The sequence below is a fragment of the Narcine bancroftii genome, chromosome 6 (genome assembly GCF_036971445.1).
Source record: "Narcine bancroftii isolate sNarBan1 chromosome 6, sNarBan1.hap1, whole genome shotgun sequence".
NCBI classification, from domain to species: Eukaryota; Metazoa; Chordata; class Chondrichthyes; order Torpediniformes; family Narcinidae; genus Narcine; species Narcine bancroftii.
The window spans coordinates 166019218-166032449 of record NC_091474.1 but is presented as its reverse complement, the minus strand read 5'-3'; the positions used below and the strand labels follow the sequence as shown (position 1 = coordinate 166032449).

At 42.8% G+C, this 13232-nt stretch overlaps 1 protein-coding gene across 4 annotated transcripts in view; it reads right to left on the bottom strand.

Moving 5' to 3' along the window:
• The window catches only part of msraa (methionine sulfoxide reductase Aa), a 328025-nt gene extending 315100 nt beyond the window's left edge, over positions 1-12925 (bottom strand). The window contains exon 1 of one of the 4 annotated variants that reach the window (XM_069886610.1): positions 12753-12925. In XM_069886610.1, coding sequence (XP_069742711.1) covers positions 12753-12825 — 73 coding nt within the window. In that variant the 5' untranslated portion in view covers positions 12826-12925. Of the gene's footprint in view, positions 1-12322; positions 12561-12752 lie in introns of those variants that run through there. The other 3 variants (XM_069886609.1, XM_069886611.1, XM_069886614.1) reach the window with 3 other exon arrangements.
• Positions 12926-13232: the final 307 nt, after the last annotated feature.

Sequence of the window (13232 nt, the reverse complement as noted above, 5' to 3'; positions counted from 1 at the left end):
CATACATTGATATGACTGATCGGCATGAGGCAAAGTCTTTGATAAAATTATTTCTGTAAAAATATTACCAAGCAATTCGCTACAAAAATATGAAATTTAAGATAAAACCACTTAATGCATAGAAAATAATAGGTTCTACTTTTCAAAAATATAGTTATTTTTGTTTAAAAAAATGTATTTGCATCAGCAGTGGGGTTACCTCAGCAGAGATGAGCCAATTAGATACAATGGCCAAGAGTGTGATTATGATTCAACAAATGAGCTCATCTTGAACACTGGAGATGATGATGGTGCTTAATTAAGAGGATCAAGCAACTTTATAACTTGCCCAGAAAAAGAGAAGAGCAGGAACAATAGGAGTATGTTCTGTGCCTACCGCGTTGCACTGTCATTGCACATATTTGTTCACAAACATCAACGTTAGTAATTACTTTCCGGGAACTTAGCCATCACACAATACCCCTTCCCTCCACTGACTCCTGCTATACATTCTGCTGCCTCGGAGAAGTAGTCAACAAATTTAAGGCTCACCCAACCCTGACCATATTCCCTTCAAATGCCCCACTCCCATTCCTGCCAAGATGATGATTCACAATAGGATCATACACCTCCAGATTCAAGGACAGTTTCACATTACTTTGGACAATTAAGATTTTGCATCCTGAACACTTTTAGGTGCATTTTATGGATTTTAGGCAAATGATCACGAAAATCACTTTAAAATTTTCCTCTCGCATACCACTTTTTGTTTTAAAGATATAACCTATTTTTGTGATTTCCTGTCATATCTTACGTCTTCTTCAAGCATATAAAACCATGGGGCAACAGCAACATGACATTCAAAATTCATTTTCTTCATTCACACTTGGACTTCTTCCCAGCTGATTTTGGTGTGGTCAGTGATGAACATAGTGAAAGTTTTCACCAGGACATTGTGACCGTGGAAAAGCAGTATCAGGTCAACCAGAATACATCAATGCTGCCAGACTATTGTTGGACACTGACATAAGAGGCATCAGATGTTTAGTACAAACAAAAATCAGTGGCAAAATATTTTTAGGTCAGTTGAACTTATGCAATGTGTCAGAATCATTACACAATTAAACATGCTAAATTCAAAAAAAGTTAAATGTTTTTCCAACTTCTTGCATGATACAACAAATCTGAAATTATCTTTGTGTTCAGTTTGAAGTTGTCTATCATAATCCCCATTTTTTTTCCCCAGGAAGAAAACTATTTGAAATATTTTATTGTCCAGTGTTATCAGACTGCTGAACTAACTTGAAAAGAGTAAAAATGTTGCCTTTGCTTCATAACAATTGATCAAACTCTATAACTCTACTTTTGTACTGTGTCTTACCTGTTGCACTGCATATGAGGTGCTACCTATCTGCTCACAAAATAACCCTCCATTACTAAATGTTGGTACCTAAAACAATAAACATAAATTTGATCCTGATAGCAAAACAAGATACCAATGGACAAATATTGTAACGCATTAGTACATCTTTTATTAATTTGTATCATCTGATTGGGACTTAAAGAAAACTCAAATCTGTTGACCAACATCAATTTTTGTGTATTTCAGGGAAATAGGCAGACCTAACTTGGAATATTGGAACTTTATTTTAACAGTCTTTGCATATAACCATATAACCACATAACCGTTTACAGCACGGAAACAGGCCATGTCGGCCCTTCAAGTCCGTACTGGTTCACTTGAACAACTCCACTAGCTCCTCCGCAAACTCCTGAGGAAGCAGAAGCTCTCTTCATGATGTTGTATTATTTAATACTTCTCTTCAGTCTTGGTGGATGATATTCAACAATCCTCAATTACATCAATGAAATTGCATTTAATGAGAAATGCTAAAATCTTTAAACCTCATTTAGTTAATTGAATAACTAAAATATTAATGTTTATTTCTATCCTAATCTATGTCCCAAGAAAAAGGTAGAACTGACACTTGTATTATTGGAGCCCTATTTTCTATTTCAGTGCAACCAGTATTTTGAATCATTGTAAGGTGCATTGCGGCAAAAATCATATCCCTCCAACAAAGACAATTACTAACTGAAGTGCTCTATGTGAGATTTAAAAAAACTGCTAACAATGCAATAGAAGATTCCCAAAAGAACCAAACCTTTTGAATGTTTAACTCTGCATGAAAAAAAAGTGATCTGTAATCGAGACCCAAAGCATTCCCAATGACACGAGTGATCCTGCTGTGTGTCTGTCCCTCTTCAAATAGGACTGTATCCCAGCAACCTTCCTGTTGCCAAGGCAAACCCTGGAGAATAGTGACTGTGATCAGCCGACTGCAATCCTGTGGGTAAATCTTCATTCTGTTGCATTTCATGCCTCTGCACAAAGCACAATGTGAACTGAATATTAAACAATATTAAAGACCTTGAGGGACAGATTCAAGGCTTTAGTGCAGTTCTGTGTGATGACGTAGGCGATCCTTCATGTACATTTTATTACATACAACAGCTAATGTCTCAAGTTTCCTGAATGTAAAATTTTTAATAGGAATAAATTAAAGCAAGGTGCACGTGATACTCTGTTCTATCAATATTTCATTTAATGCTCTTTCATTGTATTAGTCACAGTAGAATAGAAATTCCAAGCAAGAACTCACATCCCCATGAAAAAAAATCTAACTACATTCTGTGTTAGAATGTATTGTCAACGAGTCCAAATAGCAATTACGCCTTATTCTTACTGACATTGACCCACCCAACCCCCTCCAAACCACTAGAACAATGAACTACGAATGAGCCTGCAGGTTCATGTGCTACACAAGTGCTACTAAAACCAATATCCTTCAAGAACAAGAAACATTCACACTTAAAAAAACTGTGAAGTGTTTAGTAAATTTTTATAACCTGTGTTTTCTCCTCACATACAAGTAAGTTTTGATGAACAACAACTCCCAATTATCAGTGTATTCAGCAGGATCACAAAGACTTTTACATAATATTGATTTCTGATCATGCAGTCTTTGGTTTTTACATAGAAATTATTTGATCTCAAGCACAGTCATCATCCAATGACTCAGTTCTACCAATATTCTTGGTTGTTAATTGAAACGTAAATAACATTAAACATGACAATTTGTAGCTGTTCTACTAGTTCATGAATTTTATTTCTTATGCTGCGTGCATTTACATACATGCTCCCATTTCATTTAGTGACTGTCACTTTAAGAGCTAGTACCAGTTGCAACCATTCTCAACTGTGGAGAGAACCGAGGCAACAAACGGGTACAGACTGTACTCAAATTTTTTATTTTTTTTTTTCACAAAATTTTACATTTTCAAAATGTATATATAAACTTTTTGTTACAAAACACAACAACTCTTCCCCACCCCCTTCACAATATAAATCAGTAAACCATCAGGGCTTACAGTTGGGTTTTTAAAAAATCCTCATTGGGGAGGTCACTTATATTTTATAATAATACCACCTATTATTGTTTTTTTATTATTATAATATTTGGGCCCCTATAGAATCTAAATATGGTTGCCATATTTTAAATAAATACATTGTAGCAGCAGCCAGAGGGGGCAGGGCTTCATGTTCAAAGTAATGCCGGCCGACCACTAGTCCCGTGGGCTCACGCTGAGATGGCGCAGAAAGACCTCCACCTCGGGAATGAAGTCCGCGGGCTGAGAAACGCATTGGGAGTGTTATGACCTCATTTCCAGTTTCAGAACTGCCGAATCAGAAGTGACTTAAAAAGTGGTCTAAAAAGAAATTAAAACAGTTATTTGCTGATTACAAAGCGAGTGTGTTTTCCTTTGCAGCTCTGCCTTAAAAGGCACAACACTGGTGACCCCAACGGTTCAGACACCTCTGAGCCCAACACAATGGCCAACAAACCAGCTCTGAGCGCGTTGGCCATTAAGCTGCCAGCATTCTGGCCACACAGACCACGTGAGTGGTTCATTCAGGCGGAGGCACCATTCAACCTCCGCAATATCATCAGCAAGGCTACAAAATTTTGGCATGTCGTCACATCACTAGACGAAGAGTTGGCCACTAAAGTTGAACTTTTCCTAAGCAATCCTCCAGAAGGTCAGTATGAGGCTTTTAAGGCCCACCTTCCTACGAAATTTTACCATGACCGAGCTGGAGAGAGGCATGTATCTCCTACATCGAGACAAACCTGGGGACGTTCCCCTCTGAGTTAATGACCGAAATGTGTGCGTTAGCCGACGGACACTCCAAGTGCCTAATGTTCAAGGTTGCATACTTAGAACACCTCCTAACACATACTTTTCTGACCCTCAGGCTGTGGAAAACAAAGCGGACATACTATACTGAGTTTCAAAAAATTCTGTTGCAACAGTCCATTTTGACAACTGCCACAACCCCATGACAGGCAGAAGGGTCCAAAGGCAAGCAGCGGGATGATGGTGTTTCTACCACAGGAGGTGGGGCCAGAATGCACGCAGATTCGTCCCATTGTGCACTTTCTCAGCTGACATCCAGGGAAACAGCACCACCAGCCGCCAATAATGGCCATGGCGGTTAGCAAACACACAGGCCTCTTCTGCGCTGTTGACCAAATCTCCGAAGGATTTCAGTCGACACGGGAGCTGAACGCAGCATCCTGTCACCAAATGCCTTTGAACAAGAAGCCCTGACTAAGCAGTCCAACCTACTCATGGCAATTGGGACGCCTATACCCAGCTGCAGTACCAGGTCAGTCCATTTGCTACTAGGAATCTCGGCTTACAGGTGGGATTTCACTATAGTGGCTGCACGCCAACCGATCCTGGGAGTGAATTTCCTAGAGGGACAGTAGTTCATTGCATTCACTGACCACAAATCCCTCACCTTAGTCCCATCGAAAAATATCGGACCCATGGATGTTGAGACAACAACAACATCTGTCTTTTGTCTCAGAGTTCACATCAGACATTCGGCATGTGTCATGGAAAGACAACCTGAGACACTCCAGACCTGAGACCAGCTCCATCATGGGGGGCCTGGACTTGAACAGTTTGGCCAAGGTCAAACAGGAGGATGCAAAGGTGCAAGTTTCCCAGACCACAGTCACAGGACTTCAGCTGCAAGAAACAGAAATGGGCCCAGATAGGACTACCCTACTCTGTGATGTTTCCACAGGAAGAGCCCAGTCTCTTGTACCCACATCATGGAGCAAAAGTCTTTTTGACTATGTACACGGACTGTGGCACCCCTCAATATGCATTACAATCAAACTTATAGCATCCCAGTGCAGCATTTTCCTCTCACCACAAAGGTTCCAACACATCCACGTCATTGGACCTCTGCCTGTATTGGGTGGCCATAAATACATTCTCACTATGGTCGATCAATTCACCTGCTGGCTGAAAGCTGCACCCATGGGTTGACACAACAACTGAGACTTGTGCCAGAACATTTTTATCTACCTGGGTGGAACTTTTTGGGGTACTTGTACATATCACCTCCGACAGAGGTGCACAGTTTACTTCCCCACTTTGGGTTGCACTGTTGCACCTCTGCAGCACACAGCTCCATTTCACCACGTCCTACTATCCGCAAACCAACAAGCGAGTGGAGCGCTTTCACCGACATCTGAAGTAGGCTTTGCAAGCACATCTTACAGACCCACAGTAGTTGGACACACTGCCTTGGGTGATGCGGGGAATACAGACAACTCCAAAAGAAGACTTGCAGGCTTCGTCAGCTGAACTGATTTATGGCATGCCCCTATTAGTTCCAGCTGATATTCCTCCCCCGCCCAGCAGTGACAATTCCACAGCATCGGAAGAACTCCAATGCTTGCACCACCGTCTGGGGGCATTGGCCCCAGTCCCAGCCACAAAGACACAGCTCAACACCCACGCACATCTTGACAGATCTCGACTTGGCACCTTTTGTGATTGTCCACTGCCCGACACAAGTGTCAGCTACAGGGTCCGTACATCAGACTGTACAAAGTGCTAAAAAAAATGAGTCCACCCTGCTATTAGACATTGGGGGCAAACACAAGCTGTATACAAGGGACCAGCTCAAACCCACCCACGTGGACACTGCTGAGCCAGTGCTGTTTCCACCGCCACATTTCCGTGGTCACCCCCCCCCCCCAGAAAGCCTGGGGGACGATTCTGAGGGGGTGGTACTGTAGGGGCAGCCAGGGGGTAGGGCATCATGTTCCAATTGTCCCTGTAATGCTGGCCGACCACAAGGCCTGGGGGCCTGTGCTGAGATGGCACCGGACCCCCTCCACCTTGGGGATGAAGCCCGCGGGCTGAAAAAAGTGTTGGGAGCTTTATGTTGTCATTTCCAGTTTCGGAACGGCTGAACTGGAAATGACTTAAAAGGTGGTCTAGAAAGAGATTAAAACAGTTCTTTGCTGATTACAATGCGAGTCACTGTTTTCCTTTGCAGCTCTGCCTTAAAAGGTACCACATACGTCATATTTGTTCTTTACATTGTATGTGATTTCCTCCATAGGTATACAACTATTCATTTCAGTCATCCATCGTGGTATATGTAGAGGGGAGTCGAATTTCCAAGAAATTGCAATACATTTCTGAGCCACAGCTAAAGCTATATTAACAAATGAAATTTGGAATTTAGTTAGTTTATTATTTATTTCGATAAAGTGTGTGACAGAGTATATAGATATGTTTTGGGGAGATAAATTGGGAAAAGTTTGTTAGAGTAGGCACGTACAAACACTTTAAAACAGATCTCATTTGAAATAATGGAGCTCTGCTAATGCTAGACATATCAGCCCCACAGCCTTTGCAAGAGTTTTGGAGAGTGCCCAAGACACTTCACTAATAGATTGCTGTTTAAGAAAAGGCAACAGATGAAAGATCTTGTCGCAGCTACAGACTGTCTGGAGTTGTTCTAAGAAGGTCATGTGGTTTGGCAAGCAGAGAAAGTCAAACAGGCTTTTACACAGAGAGAGAGAGAAAGAGAGAAAGAGAGAGAGAGAAAGAAAGAAAGAGAGAGAGAGAGATCAGTTCTATAGTGTTACAGCCAGCAACAGCAGCTGGGACTGGAACAGGTCAAGCTGGCAAGCTTGTGGAAAACCCCATTTGGAAGACGGGTTGTGATTTCTTGGTTCAGCCTGGGTCATGCAAGAGGCTCCTATCTGGATCCATTTCTGCTGTCTAATGCTTCACTTGGAATAAGAGAAACAAGAAGGAACTCTGTGGTGACCTGAGAGAATGAGATTATCATCTGGAGAATCCTGAGGGGGCAAGTTTCGTCAGCAAGACACTGGAGTGGCTGATTAAAAAGGAATCAGTTGTGGAGATCCTGGAACAACAAATCTCTCTCTGAAAACTGACAAAAACCTTCCTGAGAGGTAAAGATTTACTTTTCAAGCACCAAAGCCTGGTGAACTTAATAAATGTTAAATTCTGTGCACAGTATAAGATTTCCTGCAACCAGTGAACTTGGAGGAGTGCGAGATTGGACTGTGAACCAAAGAACTTTCCTGAATTTACATACACATGCGCTTAGAATTAGAAGGGGGTTAATTTAGGTTAAGTAAGTCAATAGTGAGAAGTTAAAGTTTGATTCTATTTTCATATTTAAAGATAATTAAAACCAACTTTTGTTTAAGTAACCATTTGTCTTGGTGAATACCTATTGCTGCTGGATTTTGGGGTCCTCTGGGCTCATAACAGGGTCAGGTCTTGGAGTTTGCTGATCAGTTTTGAGGGGATGATAGTGTTGAATGTTGGACTGCAGTCAATAAGAGCGTCTTGATCAATGCATCTTTGCTGTCTAGGTGTTACAGGGCTTTGTGTAGAGCCAATGAGATAGAATCTGCCATAGACCTGTTGCTACGATAGGAGAATTGGAAAGGATCCATGTCACCACTCAGACAGGAGCCAATACGCTTCAACATCAGCCTTTCAAAACACATCATCACTGTTGACGCGAGTGTCACTGATCTATATTAATTTCAGCAGGTTACCACACCCTTCTTGGGCACTGGTACGATTGATGCCTGTTTGAAACAGGTGGGTACCACGCCCTGCCAGAGGGAGATGTTAAAGACATCTGTGAATATGTTGGTAGTCAGCACAGAATTTTAATTCTCGGCTGGGTACCACGTCCCAAACAGATGCTTTCCTTGGATTCACTCTCCTGAAGGCAACCCGCACATCATCCTCAGATATGGACAGGAGAGGATCATCAGGGGACACGGGCGCACGCAGTGGTGGTTCTTTCTTGTTCATGTGGTCGAATCGGGCATAGCAAGTATTAAGTTTGGCTGGGAGTGAATCTTTTCCATCTCCTACTGCACCAGATTTGGTTTTGTAGAAGTTTATGTCATTTTGGCCCTGCCACAGCTGTTGGGTCTCCTTCATGGTTTCTAATTTTGACTGGAAACTCCATTTCACCCAGGATTTGGCTTTCTATAAGTCATACCTGCTCTTTCTGTAGTGATCTGGATCTCTGGACTTAAATCCCTGTATTATTATATGACAATAAAAGGAACCCTGAACCTTGAAGGAAACATGAATGCATATTGGCATTTATTGGACTGAGCATATAATACTGAGGTGGGAGGACATGGTACAACTTTCTAAAACATTGATTTGGCCATAGCCAGAGCACTATGTGGGTTTCTAGTCACCAAATAGGAAGAATAAGATTGCACTGGAAAGGGGGCAGAGAAGATTCACCACATCATTGCCTGTGATGAAATATCCTGCTACAAGGAGGGACTGAATACGGTTGGCTTGTTCTTTTTGGCGCATAGGAGGGGGAAGGAAGATCTGATCATCGTGTATAAAATCATTAGGTGCATTGACAGATAGTAGGAAACTTTTTTAATTTTCCAGTGCTTAAAGATGTTTTATTACATCTTTCCCTTTCTGTTAATACCTTCTGCAAACACTCCAGATGGTCTGTATAAAAGGTTCTTTCAGGAGGAAATAATTTACTCATTCCCTCTATTTATATCACCCACTTCTCACCATGCTCAGTACAGTAATGTAAAAATATACAATCTGCAAATTTCTCTGGGGGATACTTTGGATAGGGTCTTTCCCATTTTAGTCATACTCTCGAATTCCTTTTACTACTCTCAACAGTCCTCCTTTTCTCCAACCAGTTTTTATGTTTTCCCCCCCAATAGGTCCCGAACACACAGCAGCTCACAATGGGACTTAAAACTCATGGGCACCATAGTACCTTGAATTTTCCAGATCTTGTACTTTTTTGATCTTGTATACGAGGGCCTCAATCACCCTCCTTTTTTCCTCATTGGCAACTCAAACTTCTGACAAGTGAGGTTTTTTCTTGTCTTCCTCCGTTGACTGACGATGTTGTACTTTAACTGCACTAAACAAGAAATCTATGTTCCAGAAATTGACTCAGTCCCTTCTGCTCAAATATGAACTGCCATGGACCTAGGACAGATCTGTTGCTTGGGTTCAATTCCTCTCTCCTGTGCAGAAAGGTTAAATGGTACCCATCTTGGTATTCATTCCCAATCATTACCAAATGATTTGTCACCAATCAAGATGTAACATGGAAATATTAATTAACCAATGGTCACATCAAGATGACCTATTATAGCCTAATTAAAATAAATATTATTTCTGATATTAATTAGAATGGTAGATATAGGTACAATTACAATGTTTAAAAGATGCACGAGGAAAGGTTTAGAAAGATATGGGGAAACTCAGGTAAGCATCTTGGTCAGCACAAATGACTTGGGCTTAATTACAGACCTGTTCCAGTTTGCCTACCGTCCAAACCAGTCCACAGATGATGCTATGATCTTGACCCTCCGCTCTGTCCTGACCCACCTTGAGAATAATGTTTCAGACACCAGGTTGTTGTTCACCAACTTCAGCTCACTGTTCAACACAATCATACCTTAAAAGCTGGCAGACAAACTGCTCTCAGTGGGACTCAATACCACTCTGCAACTGGATTCTGGTCTTCTGACCAAAAGACCAGACAGACCAGGTTGGTAGCAAAATCTCATCCTTTTACACTGAACACTGGCATACCACTGGCCCACTCCTGACTCATGACAGCGCACCTAGATTCAGGACAAACAAAATCATCAAGTTTGCAGAAGATCAGCAACAATGAGTCTGCTTACAGAGAGCAGGTTGGGAGGCTCATAAAATGGTGCGAGTCCAACTCAAGTCTCAACATGGACAAGACAAAGGAGATGATTGTGGACTTCAGGATGATAAAGGACAACCACTCTCCGTTACACATCAATGATTCTGTCTCAGAGTGAAGAGCACAAAATTCCTTGGTGTAAATATAAAGGACGACCTATTCTGGAGCACAGCAGCTCCTACAGTGATCGAGCAGGGCAAGGCTTCCGGCCCCTATCTTGACATTTTAAAGCACAATTGAGAGTGTCCTCTCTGGTTGCATCATAACATGAAATCATGGGAGCAAAGCATTAGTCAGGAAGTCAATGCAGAGGATCATCAAAATAGCCGAAATCATTTGGGGGGTTCTCCCTTTCCTCGATTTTACTGAGTGTTGCTTAAATAGGGCTCAAAGAATTATTAGCCGCTTTCAAACTGCAGCACCTGGATAGCCCTTTTGAGATCCGGATGCAGTTACTGAGGCAAAGGTGGTGGAAGCACCTTTTAAATTGCATGGGGATCGACCCATTAAATTGCCAACCCAGCAATTTAAAGGGGATCCCACCCCTTCAATGATGTGGTAAGTGACGTGTCATGCACTCACAGGAACCATCAGTAATAAGTCTCCCCTGCCCGTCAGTCACCATCCCCCCCAGTCAGTCACCCTTCCACATCAATCAACACCCAACCTGTTAATTGTACGCCCCGCTCAGCAATGTCCTGCTGCCATGAACGTTAAGCTGTCATTGCAAACCAGAGTGGTGTTCACAGCAGCAGCAGTTTGCAGCCCCCCATTCTCCCCCACCATGGCAGCAACCTTTCTACCCCCTATCGTGGGAACCCCCCAGTGGCAGCGACCCCTCTCCCACAATTGTGCCCCCCTCCCCCGACTCCAGGCCCTGCGGCAGCAACCCCTCTCTTCCCCCCAATCATGGTAGGCACTTCAGCCACGGGATTCCCTGTGATGCTAGCACATAAGTGCTGACACCAATGGAGTAACTCAGTCAGCCATTTTCCTCTTCAAATGGCCTGTGGACGCAACCTAGTTAAGTTTAATTGGGTTCCCTGAGGTAGGTCAGGGTCCTGGTTGGATTCCGATGGAGAAGACCGGGTCAGACCCTCTCTTACTGCCATGTAACTGGGCCGCTAAATGGGCAAATTGCCCAGTTAACCCCATTTTACAATGCAGTTTGAAAGGGTCTATTGAGGACCCTTTCCATCCAGCACACAGTATCATTGAGCCACTACCATCAAGGTGGAGGAGGGACAGCGTCAAAATCAGGACCTGCCAGGCTGGGTAACAGCTTTTTCCAACAGGCTACAAGATTAATGAATAGTACCCTGAAGCCAAGTAAATCATCCCAAAATATTTATATACATCTAGGTTAAACTATATATTTATGTATTGTAATGGAATATATATTTGTGAGATAATTAGTAAAATTAAAGTAGGTTACATACATGCATATTTTAAAACATCTTATTTGAAATATTGAAGAATTCATATTCAGTGAACTTTACAGAAACTATGGAGAATGCTTTGCACATTCCACAATTAGATGCTAATTGAAATGATGTCATCAAATGAATCGACTGGAGACAGGTCATCTGTGTTGAACATTTTTACAAGGCTTCTGACCTTTCTGCAAAATGCACAGAAAGGTCACTCCTGAGAAGTTTGTTTACCTAAGACAACAGATGGGAGCAAAAGACTAACTCCTATTGTTTGCTGGAGAAGGTGGAGGTTTTGTGGCAAGTGGGAGAGTCACATGGTCTTTCTGGCAGTTGGAAGATGAAGCGAGAGAGAGACTGGACACAGCTGGAGCAAGCAGGAAAAGTTTGTTGAAACTGAAAGAGAAAGCTCCAGAGCAGCGGATGGCTGGAAGTGCTATCTGTCTGATGTTTCTCTTGGAACTCTGTGGTAGCCTGAAAGAAAGAGGTCATCACCTGGAGAACCCTGATGGGGCAAGTTTCATCAGCAAGACACTGAGGTGACCAATGGTGGTACCTCAGTTGTGGAAATCCTGGAACAACAAAACTCTCTCTGCAAACCTCCAAAGAACCTTCCTAAGCACTAAACATTTACTTTTCAAGCACCAAAGCCTGGTGAACTTTAAACATGTTAAATTCTGTGCACAGTATAAGTGCCTGCATCCAGTGAACTGGAGACGCGCGATTGAACTGTGAACCAAAGAACTTTTCTTATACTTACACGTACATCATACACGTGCACTTAGAATTAGAAGGGGGTTAAGTTGGGTTTAGTTAATAAAGATAAGTTTGATTATGTTTTGATCTCGGGGTCCGCCTGGCGCCGGAGGAGGACGTTCCCGCGAACGCTCGGGGTCCGCCTGGCGCCGGAGGAGGACGTTCCCGCGAACGCTCGGGGTCCGCCTGGCGCCGGAGGAGGACGTTCCCGCGAACGCCGTCGGCCATTGTGCGCGGGTCCTGTGAGACGTCATGCGGTCAGAGGCAGCGCGAGTTCCCCCAACCAGCTTGCAAAGCCCGTCCTCCGCATGCGATGACCGCAAGCATTACCATCGTTCCCCTCGCCCGTTGCAGGCCGCACCAGTTGCTTCCGAAACGAAAGCAAAACCATATGTGTGGGGGGGAATTAGTTGACCAAAGATAAATAAGTGTACCTGAGACTTTGATTGCTTCGGTTCTCCCGGGACAGACCCGCCCTGTCGTGTAGACTTGCCTACGGGAAGCCATGAGCACCACTCTTCCGAAGAGAAAGTGTTGCCAGAATTGCGTCCTACGGAAGAAAAGTCGTGTGTGAGTTCAACCTAATCTCGCCCATCCCAGAATGAGGCCTTGCGTAATTTTTCCACGTGGCTGCGGTTGTACCTGTGATATATTTTGGCCTTTCCATGACAGATGGATAGGAGGGAAACATGTATTCATTGATTTTTCCGCTCAAGAAAACGCTCTGTATTTTATGAAGAAAATAGTTTACTTTTGAAGAAAAAAAATTAAAATGCCATCTAGTTAACTCACTTAATGGACCAGAAAATGATTTCTCCATCAATGACAATTTTACATGATTCTCAAATATCTTGGAGCAAGTGGAATTGATTAAAAATATCGATTTTCATTTCCATAAGTATCTTGCATCATTC